This window comes from Macaca mulatta, chromosome 6 (assembly GCF_049350105.2).
Source record: "Macaca mulatta isolate MMU2019108-1 chromosome 6, T2T-MMU8v2.0, whole genome shotgun sequence".
Taxonomy (NCBI): Eukaryota; Metazoa; Chordata; class Mammalia; order Primates; family Cercopithecidae; genus Macaca; species Macaca mulatta.
In genome coordinates, this window is record NC_133411.1 from 97,179,050 (window position 1) to 97,201,331 (window position 22,282).

At 38.4% G+C, this 22,282-nt stretch overlaps 1 protein-coding gene and 1 long non-coding RNA gene across 2 annotated transcripts in view; one reads left to right on the forward strand and one right to left on the reverse strand.

Annotated features, from left to right (window-relative positions):
• Positions 1 to 22,282, forward strand: part of ADGRV1 (adhesion G protein-coupled receptor V1) — a 594,013-nt gene that overhangs the window by 233,194 nt on the left and 338,537 nt on the right. Inside the window, exons 71-76 of the mRNA XM_015140403.3 lie at positions 6,905 to 7,048; positions 9,565 to 9,739; positions 11,889 to 12,024; positions 14,191 to 15,296; positions 19,248 to 19,365; positions 20,247 to 20,418. Of these exons, the coding sequence (XP_014995889.3) occupies positions 6,905 to 7,048; positions 9,565 to 9,739; positions 11,889 to 12,024; positions 14,191 to 15,296; positions 19,248 to 19,365; positions 20,247 to 20,418 (1,851 nt within the window). The remainder of the gene's footprint in view (positions 1 to 6,904; positions 7,049 to 9,564; positions 9,740 to 11,888; positions 12,025 to 14,190; positions 15,297 to 19,247; positions 19,366 to 20,246; positions 20,419 to 22,282) is intronic.
• The window catches only part of LOC114678851 (uncharacterized), a 36,577-nt gene continuing 33,098 nt past the window's right edge, over positions 18,804 to 22,282 (reverse strand). The window contains exon 2 of the long non-coding RNA XR_013418181.1: positions 18,804 to 20,363. This is a non-coding gene — a long non-coding RNA (uncharacterized LOC114678851). The remainder of the gene's footprint in view (positions 20,364 to 22,282) is intronic.

Below are 22,282 nucleotides of genomic sequence, written 5' to 3' on the forward strand. Positions count from 1 at the left end.
AACTGTTCACTCCCCTGGAGAGGGGGCTGATGCCAGGGAGCCAAGTGGTCTTGCTCAATGGGTCCCACCCCCAAGGAGCCCAGCAAACTAAGATCCACTGGCTTGAAATTCTCACTGCCAGCACAGCAGCAGTCTGAGATCGACCTGGGAAGCTCGAGCTTGGTTGGGGGAGGGGCATCCACCATGGCTGAGGCTTGAGTAGGCGGTTTTACCCTCACAGTGTAAACAAAGCCAACAGAAAGTTCTAGCTGAGCTGAGCCCACCACAGTGCAGCAAGGCTGCTGTGGCTGGACTGCCAGATTTCTCCTCTCTGGGCAGGGCATCTCTGAAAAAAAAAAAAAAAATTGATGATTGACAGAAGTAGGCTTCAGAAGGTGGATAATAACAAACTTCTCTGAGCTAAAGGAGCATGTTCTAACCCAATGCAAGGAAGCTAAGAACCTTGAAAAAAGATTAGATGAATTGCTAACTAGAATAATGAGTTTAGACAAGAACATAAATGACCTGATGGAGCTCAAAAACACAGCACAAGAACTTCGTGAAGCATACACAAGTATCAATAGCCGAATCGATCAAGTGGAAGAAAGGATATCATAGATTGAAGATAAACTTAATGAAATAAAGCAAGAAGACAAGATTAGAGAAAAAAAATAAAAAGGAATGAACAAAGCCTCCAGGAAATTTGGGACTATGTGAAAAGATCAAATCTACATTTGATTTGTGTACCTGAAAGTGACAGGGAGAATGGAACCAAGTTGGAAAACACTCCTTCAGGATATTATCCAGGAGAGCTTCCCCAACCTAGCAAGACTGGCCAACATTCAAATTCAGGAAATACAGAGAACACCACAAAGATACCCCTCGAGAAGAGCAACCCCAAGCACATAATTGTCAGATTCAACAAAGTTGAAATGAAGGAAAAAATGTTAAGGGCAGCCAGAGAGAAAGGTTGGGTTACCCACCAAGGGAAGCCCATCAGACTAACAGCAGATCTCTTGGCAGAAACCCTACAAGCCAGAAGAGAGTGGGGACCAGTATTCAACATTCTTAAAGAAAAGAATTTTCAACCCAGAATTTCATATCCAGCCAAACTAAGCTTCATAAGTGAAGGAAAAATAAAATCCTTTACAGACAAGCAAATGCTGACAGATTTTGTCACCACCAGGCTTGCCTTATAAGAGCTCCTGAAGGAAGCACTAAACATGGAAAGTAAAACCGGTACCAGCCACTGCAAAAACATACCAAATTGTAAAGACCATCGACACTATAAAGAAACTACAACTAATGGGCAAAATAACCAGCTAGCATCATAATGACAGGATCAAATTCATACATAACAATATTAACCTTAAATGTAAATGGGATAAATTTCCCAATTAAAAGACACAGACTGCCAAATTGGATAGAGTCAAGAACCATCAGTGTGCTGTATTCAGGAGACCCATATCACATGCAGAGACACATAGGCTCAAAATAAAGGAATGGAAGAATATTTACCAAGCAAATGAAAAGCAAAAAACAAACAAAAAAAAGCAGGAGTTGCAATCCTAATCTCTGATAAAACAGACTTTAAACGAGCAAAGATCAAAAGAGACAAAGAAAGGCATTACAGAATGGTAAAGGGATCAATTCAGCAAGAAGAGCTAAATATCCTAAATATATATGCACCCAATACAGGACCACCCAGATTCATAAAGCAAGTTCTTAGAGACCTACAAAGAGACTTAGCCTCCCACACAATAATAATGGGAGATGTTAACACCCCACTGTCAATGTTAGACAGATCAACGAGACAGAATATTAACAAGGATATTCAGGACTTGAACTCAGCTCTGGACCAAGTGGACCTAAGAGACATCTACAGATATCTCCATGCCAAATCAACAGAATATATATTCTTCTCAGCATCTCATAGCACTTATTCTAAAATTGACCACATAATTGGAAGTAAAGCACTTCTCAGCAAATGTGAAAGAATGGAAATCATAACAAACAGTCTTTCAGAGCACAGTGCAATCAAATTAGAACTCAGGATTGGGAAACTCACTCAAAACTGGGTAAATAACAAAATGAAGGCAGAAATAAAGATGTTCTTTGAAACCAATGAGAACAAAGACACAATGCACCTGAATGTCTGACACAGTTAACACAGTGTTTAGAGGGAAATTTATAGCACTGAATGCCCACAAGAGAGCAGGAAAGATCTAAAATCGACACCCTAACATCAAAATTAAAAGAACTAGAGTAGCAAGGGCAAACAAATTCAAAAGCTAGCAGAAGACAAGAAATAGCTAAGATAAGAGCAGAACTAAAGGAGATAGAGACATGAAAAATGCTTCAAAAATTCAATGAATCCAGGAGCTGATTTTTTGAAAAGATCAGTAAAATAGATTGACTGCTAGTCAAACTAATAAAGAAGAAAAGAGAGAAGAATCAAATAGATTCAATAAAAAATGATATAGGGGATATCACCGCTGATCCCACAGAAATACAAACCACCATCAGAGAATACTATAAACACCTCTACGCAAATAAACTAGAAAATCTAGAAAAAAAGGATAAATTCCTGGACACATACACCCTCCCAAGTCTAAACCAGGAAGAAGTCGAATCCCTGAATAGACCAAATAACAGGTTCTGAAATTGAGGCAGTAATTAATAGCCTGTCAAGCAAAAAAAGTCCAGGACCAGACAGATTCACCGCTGAATTCTACCAGAGGTACAAAGAGGAGCTGGTAATATTCCTTCTGAAACTATTCCAAACAAAAGGAAAAGAGGGAATCCTCCCTGACTCATTTTATGAGGCCAGCATCATTCTGGTACCAAAACCTGACATCAAAAAAAAGAAAATTTCAGGCTAATATCTCTGATGAACATCGATGTGAAAATCATCAATAAAATACTGGCAAACCAAATCCAGCAGCACATCAAAAAGCTTATCTACCACAATCAAGTCAGCTTCATACCTGGGATGCAAGGCTGGTTCAAGATATGCAAATCAATAAAAGTAATCCATCACATAAACAGAAGCAATGACAAAACCACATGATTATCTCAATAGATGTAGAAAAGGCCTTTGACAAAATTCAGCAGCCCTTCATACTAAAGAAAACTCAATAAACTAGGTGTTGATGGAATGTATCTCAATAAGAACTATTTATGACAAACAACCAATATCATACTGAATGGGCAAAAACTAGAAGCATTCCTTTGAAAACTAGCACAAGACAAGGATGCCCTCTCTCACTACTCCCATTTAACATAGTATTGGAAGTTCTGGCCAGGGCAATCAGACAAGAGAAAGGAATAAAAGATATTCAGACAGGAAAAGTGGAAGTCAAATTATCTCTGTTTGCAGATGACATGATTGTATATTTAGAAAACACCTTCATCTCAGCCCCAGATCTCCTTAAGCTGATAAGCAACTTCAGCAAAGTCTCAGGATACAAAATCAATGTGCAAAAATCACAAATATTCCTATATACCAGTAACAAACAGAGAGCCAAATCATGAGTGAACTCCCATTCACAGTAGCTTCAAAGGGAATAAAATACCTAGGAATCCAACTTGCAAGGGATGTAAAGGACCTCTTCACGGACAACCACAAACCACTCCTCAAGGGAATAAGAGAGGACACAAACAAATGGAGAAACATTCCATGCTCGTGGATAGGAAGAATTAATATCATTAAGATGGCCATACTGCCCAAAGTAATTTATTGATTCAGTGATATCCCCATCAAGCTACCACTGACTTTCTTCACAGAATTGGAAAAAAGTACTTTAAACTTCATATGGAACCAAAAGAGAGGCTGCATAGCCAAGACAATCCTAAGCAAAAAGAACAAAGCTGGAGGCATCACGCTACCTGACTTCAAACTACACTACAAGGCTAAGTAACCAAAACAGCATGGTAGTGGTACCAAAACAGGTATATAGACCAATGGAACAGAACAGAGCCCTCAGAAATAACACCACACATCTACAACCATTTGATCTGTGACAAACTTGACAAAAACAAGCAATGGGGAAAGGATTCCCTATTTAATCAGTGGTGTTGGGAAAACTGGCTAGCCATATGCAGAAAGCTGAAACTGGACCCCTTCCTTACACCTTATACAAAAATTAACTCAAGATGGATTAAAGACTTAAAAGTAAGACCCCAAACCATAAAAATCCTAGAAGAAAACCTAGGAAATACCATTCAGGACATAGGCATGGGCAAAGGCTTCATGTCTAAAACACCAAAAGCAATGGCAGCAAAAGCCAAAATTGACAAATAGGATCTAATTAAACTAAAGAGCTTCTGCACAGCAAAAGAAACTATCATCAGAGTGAACAGGAAACCTACGAAATGGGAGAAAATTTTTGCATTCTATCCATCTGACAAAGGGCTAATATCCAGGATCTACGAAGAACTTAAATTTATAACAAAAAAACAACTCCATCAAAAAGTGGGCAAAGGATATGAACAGACACTTCCAAAAGAAGACATTTATGTAGCCAATAAACAGGAAAAGAATGCTCATTATTACTGGTCATTATAGAAATGCAAATCAAAACCACAATAAGATAACCATCTCACACCAGTTAGAATGGTGATCATTAAAAAGTCAGGAAACAACAGATGCTGGAGAGGATGTGGAGAAATAGGAACACTTTTACCACTGTTGATGGAAGTGTATATTAATTCAACCATTGTGGAAGACAGTGTGACTATTCCTCAAGGATCTAGGACTAGAAATCCATTTGACCCAGCAATCCCATTATTGGGTATATACCCAAAGGATTATAAATCATTCTACTATAAAGACACATGCGCACATATGTTTATTGTGGCACTATTTACAATAGCAAAGACTTGGAACCAACCCAAATGTCCATCAGTGATAGACTAGATAAAGAAAATGTGACACATATATACTATGGAATACTATGCAGCCATAAAAACGGTTGAGTTCATGTCCTTTGCAGAGTCATGGATGAAGCTGGACACTATCATTCTCAGCAAACTAACACAAGATCAGAAAACCAGACACCGCATGTTCTCACTCATAAGTGGAAGTTGAACTATGAGAACACATGGACACAAAGAGGGGAACGTCACACACCAGGGCCTGTCAGGGGATGGAGGCTACGGGAGGGGTAGCATTAGGAGAAATACCTAATATAGCTGATGGGTTGATGGGTGCAGCAAACCACCATGGCACGTGTATACCTATGTAACAAAACTGCATATTCTGCACATGTACCCCAGAACTTAAAGTATAATAATAATAAAAATAAAGAAAGAACGATAGGCAATATAGAAAATGGTATTGGTGACACAGTCTTGGATTACACAAATGGAAGAGCATATTCAGAACACGATCAACTCCTAAAAACTTTCAAATTCATTTTTAAATTAATCTAACCTATTTTCTTCTGTAGATAAACCAGCTTTTCCTCAAATCTGCTCTAACTCATGTTCCATTTTAGCATTTAATGACTGCTCCCTGGGGATCTGCCACATCATACAAGTCTGCGTGTACTGGATGGGCCCATGAGTAGAGGAGCTAGGCGAGAAGGCACAAGTGACCTGGTGCTTTAAGTTGACACCTGGCTCTTCACTCTTGGGAAAATAAAGATAAAGAAAAATCATTAGCTGCCAAGCCAGTGACCTTCATGGGGGAGGGGTACACTCTTATAGGAGAGGTGGGATGTATATGATTAAAGTTTTTCTGTGATTTATTTGTCTTTTTTAGCACTTGACCCATGATTCATGCAGTGAATGTCATTTTGAATGAATAAAACATCTGTTACCCTCATGGTGCCCAGTATTTGAAACCACCACGGTATATATTTTGCAAATTTGAGGATGTGTTGTCTAAATTCATTACTCTTAAAAGAAGAGATTTTACAGAAACGGCTGCTTATTACATTCAATAAAGATATGCGAAGTTTTTGGGAATATTCCAGGTTGTAAGATAACTTGGGGATTATTACCAAGATCAATGTTTCTATGGGAAAATGTGCTGTAAGTTTCAAAAATAACTTTTAGCATAACATCAATACATAAATTCCAGATTCCCCCTGTTGTGTTGGATTCTAAAATTTTGAAAATATGTAATACATAGCATTAATTTTTATTTATCCAACATATTCAAATAATTAGTATACTGAAATTACTCATTTTGAGTAAATATGATGAATTGTTAGTAATTATTCAATGATGAGGAGGAAAGTGAGTTTTGCCAAGTTTATGGGAGCTGACACTTTCGCCAGAGTGCCCCTTCCATTTTCTTGACACTTGATTCCATCATGAACACTGCCTCTGTGACTACTGTCATTGGTCAAGCCATTTGGGCACATGTGAAAAATTTGAAAATTTGTATTTTTTTGTTGTTGTTGTTTTTCCTTTTTGGGGGGGAGGGGGAGGCAGAGTCTTGCACTGTTGCCAGGCTGGAGTGCAGTGGCACAATCTCAGCTCACTGCAACCTCTGCCTCCTGGGTTCAAGTGATTCTTCTGCCTCAGCCTCCCAAGTAGCTGGGACCACAGGCTTGCACCACCAAGCCCAGCTAATTTTTTTTTTTTTTAAGTAGAGACAGGGTTTCACCATATTGGCCACGCTGGTCTTGAACTCCTGACCTCAAGTGATCCACCCGCCTGGGCCTCCCAAAATGCTGGGATTACAGGCGTGAGCCACCACGCCCGGCCCATTTGTAGTTTTTTATATTCTACATCTTCCGCTCCTTATCTCACAGCTTACATACTGGTCATTTGTTTTGTGATGGGGGAAAGTGCATATATTGATGAAACTGTTTGCTACTAAAGCAACCTCAGGTAGTATGCTAATGGCTCAAGTCAAATAACAGCATTTTTCTCTGAAAATTATTTCTAAATCACTGACACTGTTTGTTTATAGGTCTTCCTATCACTGGGCTCTAATTTCACTTTGCAACTGGTGACTGTGATGCTTGTCGGTGGACGTTTCTATGGAATGCCAACAATTCTTCAGGAAGCAAAATCTGCTGTCCTTCCAGTCTCTGAGAAAGCTGCCAATTCTCAGGTAATTGGCCCTGGGTGTGGTTCTCTCAGCAGACCACTAGAGAGCAGCTTTTACAGGAAGGACGGAGACTCTTAGAGCTAGCATTTCTCATGAGTAACTATTTTCTTAAATATAAATAACTCTGTGAATATCACAGTAGATGTAACCGATATATTATATAAAACTACTTAGTCTATTTTCAACATTCAGTAGGAAAAAAAGAGATATGTCCAGATCTCTTCTTGATATTATGTATCTAATATTGAGGTATTTTATGTTAAATAATTAAAATTATAATGAAGCACTAATATTCCAGACTTTTTCTTGTACTAACATTGTGAATGTTTATCTTTAATATTCAGACTTTGGTTTACTGGGGCGAGTTTGTGCTGAAGTAGATAAATGTTGATGGTCAGATCCTGTGATACGGTTGTATCTAAGTATTTGCATCTTCTGTCTGAGGTCGTTGTAGGAAAGATTATTTCCCAATCGCTTCATAAATGCTCATGAGAACAAAGAACAACTTGAGGGCTTTCCTTTCCTTTCAGGCAGATTCTGTTGTCTGTGGCTATGGTAACGTGTATTTTTGAAGCCATTGTGAGATATAATTCTATCCTGCTCCTTCAGGTGGGAGCTGAAGTGACGTGGGCAAGCCTGTCTTAAGATGCTGAGGTGGAATCTGTACAAATGAATGGGCAGGAATATGGGCAGATATAGTCTCTGGCCACTATGGGATGCTCTTCAGCTACTCCCTCCTGAGCATCTTCTCCAAGGATAATGAATGCTTTTTATCTTAAAATGGAATACACTGGCATTTAAAATAACTGAGAGGAAGAGGTTTTTTTTTTCTTTGCCTCCTCTTCTTTAAGAGCGAATGAAGAAATAGAATTTATTAATGCTTTGAATTTTGTTGTCTTCTTTTTGTTCATGGGTTGTTATAAAAAAAAGATTCAGCAAAACCATGCATTTGGAGTAAAACATTTCCTACTGCTTATCCATGCATATTGTCACAATACTGTATCACCCCAAAGGGCAAGGCTAGAGTCCATCATGGTACATTCATGTCTTTGGTGTATACTCTATACTCGTATCAGTGTTTGGGGGGTGTGTGTGTGTGTGTATGTGTGTTTGTGTGTGTGATGTGGCTAGGGCATTTTAAAATAGCCCTCTAGCCATGTAGCAAGAATGAGCTCACTCAAAGCTTTTGACATTTGCTAAGCAGAAGCCTCACTGGGCTGGGCATGGTGGCTCATGCTTTTAATCTCAGCAATTTGGGAGGCCCAGGTGGGCGAATCCCCTGAGGTCAGGAGTTTGAGACTAGCCTGATCAACACGGCGAAACCCCATCTCTACTAAAAATACAAAAGTAGCTGCATGTGGTCGCACACGCCTGTAGTCCCAGCTACTGGGGAGACTGAGGCATGAGAATCATTTGAACCCGGGAGGTAGAGGTTGGAGTGAGCCGAGATCATGCTACTGCACTCCAGCCCGGGTTACAGAGCGACATTCTGTCGAAGAAGAAGGAGAAGGAGGAGAGGGAGAGTGAGAGGGAGAGGAGGGAGAGGAGGGGGAAGAGGACGGAGAGGAGGGAGAGGAGGGGGAAGAAGAGGAGGAAGAAGAGGAGGAAGAGGAAGAAGAGGAGGAGGAAGAGGAGGAGGAACAGGAAGAAGAAGAGGAGGAAGAAGAAGAACAGCCTCACTGTCAGTAACAGAGAATCTAGGCTGGAGTCAAATTAAAGTAGTTGTTGCTTTTCCTCTGTGGCTCCAGAAGTTATCCTGCGGAACCCTCTCACATTTTTCTATTATTCTTCGTTACAATTTAAGAAGGGGAGAATGAGTTTTAATATATAACTCTTGATTAAATGGTATCCCACATTTATAGCTATTGAGACCAAAAGAGGTAAACTGAATTGTTCAAATCAAAATGTGAAGCCAGGAATCTGCTTTTCTTCCTCATTGCTCAGAACTTACTTCATCTATAAATCACATACCCTGGGAATGCTGCGCATAAAACAAAATCTTACTTGATGCTTGTGATAGAGATGGGTATTTAAAAAAACTTTGAAGTCTTCTGGTCTTCAAAAAAAGGTATAAAATTAAGTTGGAGCTGAAAAGAACCCTAATAGAAGGTCTAGTTCATGGTGCTTATTTTATAAATGACAAAATATACTATTCTATCTTAGAAGGCAAATTTTAGTTCTACAAATGAGGTTCTGGAAAGACCCATGAACAAGTCCTGTTAAATGCCATTTAAAATAGTTTCCTTTCATTTAACCGTAATTATGCTTACCTTTTTTGGATGTTGTTCATTCAAAAGATAGCCTTTTGATTAAAAAAGAAAAAGCTATCGACTATAACCTAAATAATAAAGTAAAATAAATTTTAAAATCTGAGATGTTATTTCTTAAGCACTTCTCTTTAATTCAATATAAGACAAGGATATATATTATATAAACCAAGGAAAAGTTTATGTTTAACCCATTCCTCAGAAAACAGGAAGGTTTAGAGAGAAATAAAATAAGCATGATTTTTCCCTCAGGTCGGATTTGACTCCACTGCTTTTCAACTCATGAACATCACTGCCGGCACAAGCCACGTTATGATTTCTAGGAGGGGCACATATGGTGCTCTGTCAGTTGCCTGGACCACTGGATATGCTCCTGGGTTAGAAATTCCTGAATTCATTGTTGTTGGCAACATGACCCCAACACTGGGTGAGTTGTAGTTTTTCTAAGATGGGTCCTGTAGAATATTGGAAGGATATCATTGACCACTAATTGTCTTGGGTTATTCTTATTCTGGACACTGAATGTAGTTTTCTAATACAATACTCCCATATTTAAGTGATCAGAGTAGTGCAGCGTTGCTTGGTGAGAAAAGGAGAGAAACTTTTTTCAGTCAAATTAACAACTTCATGCCTTACCTCAAAAGAGTGGGGTCACTAAGCAAACTACTCTGTCTATACAATAGGAGCTTGTTGAAAGTAATTCTAAGAATCTAATTTGGCAAATACAGTAATAAGAAAAATAAAAATACGTACAACTCTTCTATGCATTTCCATGTTCACCTGACTATTTCTGGCAGTAGGGCAGCTGTTACTTTAGATACTTTATTTTTTAAAGTATACCATTAGCTCTTTGAGAGTTAGTGAGATGCGAATGTTAGATGGTTTGACCTCTAACGTGTTATAGAAAGCTCATTGCAAATTTAGATAATGAGAGTTTATAAAGAACCCTCCAGTGGGCTCAGAATCTGAGGATCTCCCTCCTTGATTCACAGGGTCTTGTTGGTCACCAGGCAAACACCATTTACACTCAGTAAGAAACCTAGTGAATCCTGCGGAGGACTGAGATCCTTAGTCTCTCAAAGAGGAGGGAATGATTTTCATTTTCCCAAGGTCTTGGCATCACTGAGAGATAAGAAGGAATGAAAGCTAAAGTCCTGTAGAAGATGGGGGGTGAGGGCTAGGCCAATGAAAATGACATTTTCATGCCAGCTTCCATCCTAACAGCAATCCCAGAACACAGAGAGAAATTAGCTGCGCGATTGAGAGACACCATAGTGTGATAACTGCCTTGGATACTGGGGCTTCTTTAGCCACTGGATAGGTGCCCTAATCTGATGTCTGAGACATTGGCTCCTCTTGTTTTCCTTTTGGCATGTCCCCTAAGTTAAAGATATTTTATTATCTTTTCTTTTTTATTTTCTAGCCCCTTTTTTCCTGCAGAAACTCTTATCTTTTACTTCCTTACTCCTCTGTCACTTTGGGTGATATGCATAGCTCCATACAATTTAGGGTGATTTTTAAAAAATTTTATGTTAGTAACTACTTCTACATATGAAAAGATTTATGTGTAGAAATATTGCTTATTATGAGTGTGTATACGATTTTGTGCTTACATATCACATTAATCTTCAAACGCTTTTGTGAGTTTATGTTAACTTGATTCAACTGAAATAACAGGAGTTCCCAAATAATAGATCTGTATCTTCAAACAGGTTCATTTAGTTTTTTTGAGGCTTTGTAATAAATTATCAGACACAATGAAAAGTACAGTATACACCCATAAACTCACTGACTAGATTTATTTATTTATTTTATTTTTAATTTTTTTTTCTTTTTTTTTTGAGACAGAGTCTTGCTCTATCACCCATGCTGGAGTGCAGTGGTGCCATCTCAGCTCACTGCAACATCCACCTCCTGGGCTCAAGGTATTCTCCTGCCTCAGCCTCCTGAGTAGCTGGGATTACAGGCTCGCTCCACCATGCCTGGCTAAGTTTTGTATTTTTTGTAGAGATGGGATTTCACCATGTTGGCCAGGCTGATCTCAAACTCCTGACCTCAAGATCCATCCTCTTTGGCCTCCCAAAGTGTTGGGATTACAGGTGTGAGCCACTGTACCTGGCCTTGACTGGATTTAATAGTTGTTACAGTCAGCCATATTTGTGACATTTTTTCTGAAGCATTTTAAAGTAAAATACATAGATTATGATATTTCACCCCAATCTACTTCAATATGTATCCTAAAAATATTCTGGGGCCAGAATTTAAACCAAAGCCTGACACTAAATCTGTATTAAAGCCTGCCTAACACCAAGAGACTGCTCTTTTCACTATTGGATTTTGTCATTGAGCCAGGAAAGAAAAAGATATAAAGGAGAAAAGTAAACAGGGACTGACAGCAAGATTTGTGTGGTCCCCTGTAAGTTTACCTCTCCCCTATCCCTTTATAAAAATGTTTTACCTTTTGTAAACTATAATTGAATTTTGGATAAGAAAATATATTACTACAGTTTTAAAAGTCAAATCCCAGTTTAAGATAAGAACTAATACCCTACTTTCCTTTTCATGTTTTCCTTCAGGGAGCCTTTCATTTTCCCACGGTGAACAAAGGAAAGGAGTTTTCCTGTGGACGTTTCCCAGCCCTGGTCGGCCAGAGGCCTTTGTTCTTCATCTATCAGGAGTGCAGAGCAGCGCTCCTGGTGGAGCTCAACTCCGGTAAGACCAACCTAATTCTCACCCAAGAAATTCTCTGAGGAATAATCTGGAATTCATCCATCAAAACAGAAAAAGGCACAAGGATTATTCTCCTTGAAGGAAACGCAAACATAGTTTTAGTGTAGAGCATCACATGGCGTGCATGCTGGAGAGGGAGGCGGCTCTCAGGAGCCCCGCCACCCACTGCTTGCCTTAAAGAGAGTTCCTCATGCTCCATCTTGAGAATGGGGGCTGGGGTACCATCTCCACTAAAAGCCATGATGGCAGTTCTCCTCTTGTTAAAGGAAGCTGTCTTCTGAGAAGCTGAAAATACCTGATTGCTCCAAGTGATTAAGAGTAAGAATAAGATTAAGTAAGAATAAGACATCACAGTGGGGTGATAAATATTACCTGTTTGGATCAGTGACCCTTTGACTTTAATTTAATTTTATTGATTTTTACTATGTATCTGTAGTGACTCTTTCTGCAAATACAGTATATTTGCAGGTAAATACATACCAGCCAAAAGCAATTTACTTTCCTTATTTCTGGGATAGACTCAACCAGAGCAGTAGAGGGCAGACCTGTTATTCAGACTTAGGGATTTAGTCCTGGCTTTGCCACTTACTCACTGTGTGACTTTGAGAAAGTTATTTGATCTTTCTGTTCTTCGGTTTGTTTGTAAAATAAGATTTGGGAGTATGAAAACTAGAGCGTATTCAAGTATGTTTGTATACATGTTTATGTGTGGGAGATGTCCATTGGGGAAATCAGATATGACTTTATACATATGCCATTTTTAAAATGTTCGTCATTTTAAAACATATTTTAGAGTTACAAATTCAAATGCTTTAACAGCAACAATAGTCATTAACAGTATTATAGTGCTTGGCCAGTTGTGGTGGCTCACACCTGTAATCCCAGCACTTTGGGAGGCCAAGGCAGGCCGATCACCTGAGGTTAGGAATTCAAGACCAGACTGGCCAACATGGCGAAACCCCATCTGTACTTAAAATACAAAACATCTGCCAGGTGTTATGGCATGTGCCTGTAGTCCCAGCTACTTGGGAGGCTGAGGCAGGAGATTCGCTTGAGCCCAGGAGGCAGAGGTTGCAATGAACTGAGATCGCACCACAGCGCTCCAGCCTGGGCAACAGAGTGAGTGAGACTCTGTCTCAAAAACAACAACAACAAGTAGTATTACAGTGCGTACCCTAGGTCAGGCATAAATCTTATAGTGCTTACTCTAGGCCAGGCATAAATCATACACACACACAAACACACACATGCACACACATATTCTGTCTCTCTCTTTACCCTCCCCAGCAGCCTTACGAAGTAGATTCTATTATTTGTCCCATTTTATAAATGACAAAAGTCATAGATAGATTATGCAATAACCCAGAAGCACACAGTTTATACATGTTGGGGTCATGATTTCAACCCAGGCTGAATGACCTCTGTCTGAGGTGTTAGCCACTGTTTTATGTAGTGAGTGCTAGCTGCTTGACAAGAGAGAGTGATGGGATCTGAAGAATCCTCCCTAAAGACATTTAAATTTATATTAAAACCAAAAACCTGTTGGCAAAAGAAATTATACCTGTAGACAGAATTAGGCCAAGAGGCCACCAGTTGTAACCTCTGATATAGCTGTTAACTCACAACAAAAATCTATAGGAAAAAAACTGAGGATAAATTATTCTATCATCGGTGTCTATCCTACTTCACACACAAAGTTTTAGCTACATTTGCATGAGAGGATAGTCCCATTACTGGCAGCTGAAGGAAGCAAGGATTTTGCTGCTAGTGCCAGTAACTATTTCTGTCTGGTAGATAAGAAAGCTGGCAGAGGTCCAGAACATTGTAGTAATATTGTACCCCTTGTACTGATCCTCTATTTTCAGATCCCTCAGACAGTTGCTCTGGGATGATGGAGAAATACAGTAGAGACCTATGAGCTTTTCATTTAGCTCAGACTTGTTAGGTCCTGTCCCTGCTTTTGTAGCTCCTGTTCTTACATTTCTTGTGCCCTTATCAATAAATAGGGTTTGATGGAATTTGAAATGGCACTTCATTGTTAAGTTACTGCCCTCACAAGCAGAATTTTAAATATGTGAATGATGAATCTCTACAGTCATATTCCTATTTTTTAAAATCAATTTCTTCTTGATTTAATTTTTTTCCCAGATCAGGTTTCATCGTTGCTGAAATTGAACCGATGGGCATCTTCCAATTTTCCAGTAGCTCAAGAAATATCATGGTGTCAGAAGATACACAGATGATCAGATTACATGTACAAAGACTATTTGGGTTCCACAGCGATCTTATTAAAGTTTCTTATCAGACCACTGCAGGAAGCGCCAAGCCACTGGAAGATTTTGAGCCTGTTCAGAATGGGGAACTGTTTTTTCAAAAATTCCAAACTGAGGTTGATTTTGAAATAACCATTATTAATGATCAGCTTTCTGAGATAGAAGAATTCTTTTACATTAACCTTACTTCAGTAGAAATTAGGGGATTACAAAAGTTTGATGTTAGTTGGAGCCCACGCCTGAATCTAGATTTCAGTGTTGCAGTGATCACAATATTGGATAATGATGACCTGGCAGGAATGGATGTTTCCTTCCCCGTGACAACTGTGGCTGTAGCAGTTGACACAACTCTCATTCCTGTAGAAACTGAATCCACCACATACTTCGGCACAAGCAAGACGACTACCATTCTGCAGCCAACCAATGTGGTTGCCATTGTTACTGAGGCAACTGGTGTATCTGCCATCCCTGAGAAACTTGTCACCCTTCATGGCACACCTGCTGTGTCTGAAAAGCCTGATGTGGCCACGGTAACTGCCAATGTTTCCATTCATGGAACATTCAGCCTTGGGCCATCCATTGTTTATGTTGAAGAGGAGATGAAGAATGGCATATTCAACACTGCAGAAGTTCTTATCCGAAGAACTGGTGGGTTTACTGGCAATGTCAGCATAACAGTTAAAACTTTCGGTGAAAGACATGCTCAGAAGGAACCAAATGCATTGCCCTTTCATGGTATCTATGGGATTTCCAACCTAACGTGGGCAGTTGAAGAAGAAGACTTTGAAGAACAAACTCTTACCCTTATATTCTTAGATGGAGAAAGAGAACGTAAAGTATCAGTTCAAATTTTGGATGACGATGAGCCCGAGGGGCAGGAGTTCTTCTATGTGTTTCTCACAAACCCTCAAGGGGGAGCACAGATTGTGGAGGGGAAGGATGACACTGGATTTGCAGCTTTTGCCATGGTTATTATTACAGGTATATCTTTGAAATGATGGAGATAAAAATGTACTTTTGTGGTACATAATTTGTATTAAGATGAATCTAGCTTAAATTTAATAGAAGGTGAAGTACTTAAGTTATTCATAGGAATGCATTAAAATGTTGTTTTTCTGTAGCATGGACCCATGACATGAACTCAAGATGTGCTGTTCTGAGGGCCCTGTAATTTAATGTACTATAAATGTCACTAAGATCAGAGCCAGTAATACAATCTATAAATCCATACTTTCACAATAGAAAGAGCATTTAATTTAATCATCCAAACACGTGATTGCCTATCCTGTTTTGAAACTTCATTCTAAATTTACCAGCCACTTTCAGTAATCCATCCTAAAGTCAAAGATCTCATTGGCAGGAAATTTTTTTTTTCTGTTACCAAATAGATTTAAACTATTGTGTTTTGTTTTGCTTTTGACCCAATGTAGATGATATAGCCATCATACTATTGCATATATATGTTACAATAGCTTAAAAATTTAATTATTTTTTGTTTCTCAGGTATCTTATGCAATCTTTTTGTGACAGTTTGCAGTTTACCTCTGTAAATACATCCTGTATTTCTTTTTTTTCTTGTTTTTTTTTTTTTTTTTTTTTTTTTTTCTTGGAGATGGAGTCTTGCTCTGTTGCCCAGGCTGGAGTGCAGTGGCACGATCACGGCTCACTGCAACCTCTGCCTCCTGGGTTCAAGCAATTCTCTGCCTCAGCCTCCCGAGTAGCTGGGATTACAGGCACCTACCACCACCCCTGGCTAATTTTTTTGTATTTTTAGTAGAGACGGGGTTTCCTCATTCTGGCCAGCTGGTCTTGAACTCCTGACCTCGTGATCCACCCACTTAAGCCTCCCAAAGTGCTGGGATTACAGGCATGAGTCACGGCACCCGGCCTGCAATCATACTGTATTTCTTCAAATGAAATACATCAGCATGTCAATACCTTTTATGAGTTAGTGACAGGCTATCTCATGATTCTTTTTTCATTTTTATATTTTATTGTAAAGGGACAATTTATAATTATACATATTTAAAGGGTACAAGTAATGATGTTATGATTTATAAATACAGTGTAGAATAATTTAATCAAGCTAGTAACATGTACATTATCTCCAACATTTTTTGTAGTGAGAATATTTCAAATTTACTATCTTAGAAACTTGGAAATGTACAGTACTCTGTATTAACTGTATTCACCATTCTGTGCAATAGACCTCAAAACATATTTTTGAGATTTGATGCTTCCTGGAGTTCATATTTTATTTTAGTCACTCAGTTTTAATTCAGTCATAATTTTGCAGTCTTTTAACTTCCTTTCATATGCTCAGCATTATCTCATTTAGTTAACCTACAAATTTGCATCAATTAGTATGATTTATTCCTATTTCTACAGTTTATGTAGTGTATTGTAAATTCTTATTCTATTCTACAAGTTATTTACTGATTTTGATTCAAATTGGCTTAATACCATCTATATATTTCTATTAAAATTAGTTTGGCAGTCAGCATCCTCCTTCTCATTCTATGATACAGATATTTTATTACAGTTATTTGAATATGACCAGGGCTGATAGTTAAAACATGTAACAATTAGTTTGGCACCGGCCAGGCCCATTAAAATGGCTTCTGGAGGTTCTTTGCTGTTCTAAGCGATACTCCATTAATTAATGGATCACGAGGAGGTCTTGTAGTCCTGGTTAAGGAAGTGGCAGTGGGCTCTTTGAGGGGGGCTCAGGACAGAAGTTAGGTACCAACTGGAATGGAAGTGCTTCCCTGTTTTATGAGATAATATAGCCTACCAGTGCCTATTCCTTCATCAGCTCTGAGCTTAGTTTTAACTCACCAGGCAAATGGTAAGTCAGCTGAGCTCTGTGAGATTCTGTGATGTTTACCTTCCCTACATAAGGCACACTCATCACACACCTGTTGCAAATGACTGACACCCTGCCATAGCTACCACTAACGTCATGTGATGTAATTGGCCTGACTACACCACCAGGCACATTCACGTGGTCATAATACCTTAAGTTCCTTTACTTGCAAATGTTGCCCTCATCTTTTCCCTATCTGGCATTTTTTTCTTAATAATAATTCTCACTTAACTGGATAATTAATTTTGCTGCATCCACCCATCTTTATAATCTTTTTACATTTAGATTTTAGAGCAAACTTTCTGAGTAAGTCAGGGAAAAAATAGTTTATTTAGTTTTGATTTCGATCATTGGCATATTATCAGTCTGGAATCATCTTACTAGAAATCTGAAATCAAATTTGTTATTGTAAATGTGACAAGGGAAGTGTTATTTTCATTAGAATCATGCTAATTGCTATTGCCTTGGAAAAGGAAATGAGGGTTCTGCTGTGATAGTCTTGTAATCTACTTGAAGAGCCCAAATCCTCACTTAAGGTGACAAGAAAACAATTGCTGCCAAAGATAAAAAGTCAATGTCAGATTCTGATACCAGGTTACGAAGTGATTCTAGTGATTAATGGGTGAGGATGAGGACTGGCAGTCTGAAACAAAACACACATGAGATCCTAGGACAAATGTAACCCATCACTTGCATGTCCCTAACAAAGGGGATCCACATTTACTTTAAGACCAGGGAAATGGTCCAGAGGCTGATGACTACTAGTTCTTCCCTATCAGGACAGTTCAGTGGTTTCCTGTTTCCTTAACCCAACCTACTCCCTAACTTCAGAAGTTCTGTCTCCTTAGAATGCCAGGAATCAGGTTTCAGGGTGATGGGTACACATGATAATATGGTTTGGCTCTGTGTCCCCACTCAATTCTTATCTCCAGTTGTAATCCCCCAAATCCCCGTGTGTCGAGGGTGGGACCTGGTGGGAGATGATTGGATCGTGGGGGCAGTTTGCCCCATGCTGTTCTTGTGATAGTGAGTGAATTCTTATGAGATCTGATGGTTTAAAAGCAGCACTTCTCCTTGCTCTCTCTCCTGCCACCATATATGATGTGCTTTGCTTCCCCTTCCACCGTGATTGTAAGTTTGCTGAGGCCTCCCCAGACATGCAGAACTGTGAATCAAACCTCTTTTGTTTATAAATTACCTAGTCTCAGCTAGCATCTTTATAGCAGCATAAAAATGAACTAATACACATTGTTTTTCAGGCTGATTGCTTTAGGATCATTGCTTCTAGGATCAATGCAAAACTGGGTCATGGAGAAATAGAAAGCAGTCAGAGCTGTGCACTGGTATTTCTCTAGTCTGAGAAGCTGGTTTAGGTGCTGCCTAGAATTTGAAGTGATGATTTCTCTATAGTATGGGCCCTAGTTTTGTTCCAGTTTAAACATTTTTTTTTAAGTATAATGGTACCTCTAACCTCAAGTGTTGCTTAGCAAAGTTTCTGATACCCAGAGATGCTCAGGAGTTCCTTAATATTTCTGTTTTGTTCTGGGGCAAATAGCTTAATGGGTAGCATAGATGGTCTTTTAGTCAAACCTCTTATGTGAAGGTAAATCCGTTGAGCAGAGTTCATTTATTTGACAAAGATTTATTCAACACTTACTATATGCTCAGTTCTGTTCTTGGAGCTGGGGATACAGTAGTGAATAAAAGTTGTTGCTCGAGTAGGGCTTACATTCTGTGGGGGATATATAGTCTTAAAACAGATAAATATCTAAAATTTCAAGTACTGTCAAATGTAAAGTAGGATCTTAATAGAAAAATGAATATGTGTGTCAGGGGAAAGAGTGGGATTTGATTATTTATTTATTCTTTTCTTCTATTCCCAAACAGCCACCTTGATGTTATCACGGTTTAGTTTATTTTTAATAAAGATATTTTAACAACTCTAGCTCCCCTCACCACCTGTGAATTTCTCACTTTTAAACCATGTGAGCTGGCAAGATTAGTGGAGCATGGGAGGTCTTTTAAATAATTCTTGAATATATTATAGCCCTCCATTCTTTTTTCAGGGAGTGACATTCACAATGGCATCATAGGATTCAGTGAGGAGTCCCAGAGTGGACTAGAACTCAGGGAAGGAGCTGATATGAGAAGACTGCACCTTATTGTCACAAGACAGCCAAACAGGTAAGTATATATATAGTATGTGGAAGATGTAACATTCTGTGTGTCTGTATAAATCCAATTTTAATTCATACAATGGTAGAGGCAGGGTAAGATAGAAGGAAGTAGTGTGGAATTTGGCATGTCTTCAGATGCTGTAGTTCTTAATCTGTGATTATGATACTTCGTTTATGATCATAACTTAGGGTTACCTTGAGTGTTTTATACTTCATGAAGTACCATACAAATATCAGACTATGTAGGTCATCACTTCATCTTACTGCCTGTTACCTGCTCACTCTACATACATACCATTTTCCTGTAAGGAAAACTTGGAGTACCAAAATTTTATTTGCAACTTAAAACTGTATAGTAGCATCTTTGGATACTAATCACATACATGTGCTTGGCATGCACACATGCACATGTGTATATATTACATTTTCCATTTTGGGCCTAAAAAATCTGTGAGAATGTAAGTCTCCCTTTGCCCTATTTTGCAGAAACAACCATTATGAGTGGAAGTGTTGTTTCTTTAGAAAAATTCTTTTTAAAAGAGAAATGAGGAACATTTACTTGCCTTTAAGAACTCCCTGTAATTCTCATTTTCACATCTTTTGGACATAATAGAAAAATATTATTTGTTTTTACATTCCTTATATAGAGTATCAGGATACTTAGTCATTATCGAATGGAATGTAGTCAAAGAAAACCACATAAGCCCTGAGGCTTAATTTAATTCTCTCATTTTAGTGAGGAAAATTGGTCATTTTCAGCATCATCAATGGTAAAGTAAGTGCTATACTTTGGATGAAGAGGTACCATTTGGCACAGTGATAATAAACTCTATTAGACATGGGGATGACACCCTCTGTTAAGGCATTGGGTGGGTTTCTTGCTCACAGGGCCTTTGAAGATGTCAAGGTCTTTTGGCGAGTCACACTTAACAAAACAGTTGTCGTGCTCCAGAAGGATGGGGTAAACCTGGTGGAGGAACTTCGGTCTGTGTCAGGGACCACAACCTGTACAACGGGTCAAACAAAATGCTTTATCAGCATTGAACTCAAACCAGAGAAGGTAAGAAATGAAGACACACATTAGTGTCAACTTCTAATTGTATTTCTTTAGAATTAATCATTTTAAAACCACTATTGAAACTTATACATTGTTAATATGGAGATTCTTTGTGTCTTTCTTAGCCACAATCTCTAAATCTCTTTGCCGACAACAAACTTTAGACAGACTTGATTACATTATGAATTTTGTAAATAAACTTGTCATTTTTCTATTTTTTTGTTTCTTGCCATATTGTAAAATAACAACCATGTAGGTTTCACTTCTTTTATTTGTATTCTTGGTACAGTTCTTTCCTTTTCTTGAAATAAATGTCTTCTTCACAATTCTTTTTATTAACGCCTTCCTACTTACATACAAAGAAAAAAATGTTTATCGTTGCTTAATAAATGAACACATGCTTAATAAAAGATGTGTCTTGATATGCTAACTCTACACATTAAAATTAATAAAATATTAAGTATATACCGTTAGAATCATATTTATCTTGCATGCTATCTCTTTTATATAATGATAACATTTCTTCTTTCAGTATCACTATAAATTCAAATTCAAATAATTTTTATTACTTACTAAGTGATTTTCTTTTCGGTATTCAAATAGTCATGGCATGGCCACTGATAGTCTTATTATGCTGGTCTTTTGTCTTTTCAGTATTACTTTAAAAATATCTGGAAGCATACTTGCTTTATAGCAATAACAAGTATTCTAGAGCTGTCTTGATTTTTTACCTAATGTAAGACAGCCAATTAACTAGTGTCAAAGGACTTGATTTCTTTGATCAGAAAGATTTTAGAGATCTATATGTATGTACTAGAGCTATGCAGGGAAGTTGATGCAGGCAAATGTGTTGCTCTTGTGGCCACTCTGGTGGTGGTAGCGCTAGAAAATATATTTTCCTTAAGGTCTTGAATCCCCACTCTTTTTTTCGTAGTTCAACATATCACATCATTGTTTTTTGCTTTTCTTGAGTTATCATCAGCTACTAAAACTTTCTGTCACACTGACAATGAGGAACTGAAATTTCAGTACTCAAGGCATTTGATCATATAGTATGTCCTCACTTCACGTACTCAATAGGTTCTTGGAAACTGCAACTTTATGTGAAACAATGTGCTGTATAATGAAACCAGTTTTACCATAGACTAATTGATATAAACAACAGTTGAGTTCCTGCTGCACAGTGTATGTCCTTTCCTTGAAAGTTGCTGTTTCCAAGAATCTGTCATGGTTAAGTGAAGACTTACTGTATTCTACTTGAAAACATTTAAACCCTTCTTCACGCATTTCTTCCAAATATTTTTATGCTTCCATCAACTCTTTCAACCCCAGATTTCTTTTTGTTATTTTCTTTTTGAGACAGAGCCTCGCTCTGTGGCCCAGGCTGCAGTGCAGTGCTGTAGTCTTGGCTCACTGCAACCTCTAACTGCTGAGTTCAAGCGATTCTCATGCCACAGCCTCCTGAGTAGCTGGAATTATAGGTGCACACCACCATGCCCAGCTAATTTTTGTATTTTTAGTAGAGGCGGGGATTCACCCTGTTGGCCTGGCTGGTCTCAAACTTCTAGCCTCAAGCGATCCACCCACGTTGGCCTCCCAAAGTGCTGGGATTGCAGGTATGAGTCACCGTGCCCAGCCTCCATATTTCTTAACTATAGCTTTCTCTTAATCAAAGTACCACTTTCTCCATGGAGCCTCCCATGAAACCTCTAGTTGGAGTTGTTGATTCTCTAAATTTACAAAACATTATCTGTACGTTTCTTATGGAAGTTATCAGTTATATGCAGTGTTACAACTTATGCATAGTTTATATAGACTATAAAACTGTTAGCCGTTCAAAAATTAGAATGTGGTTTTACATCCTCCA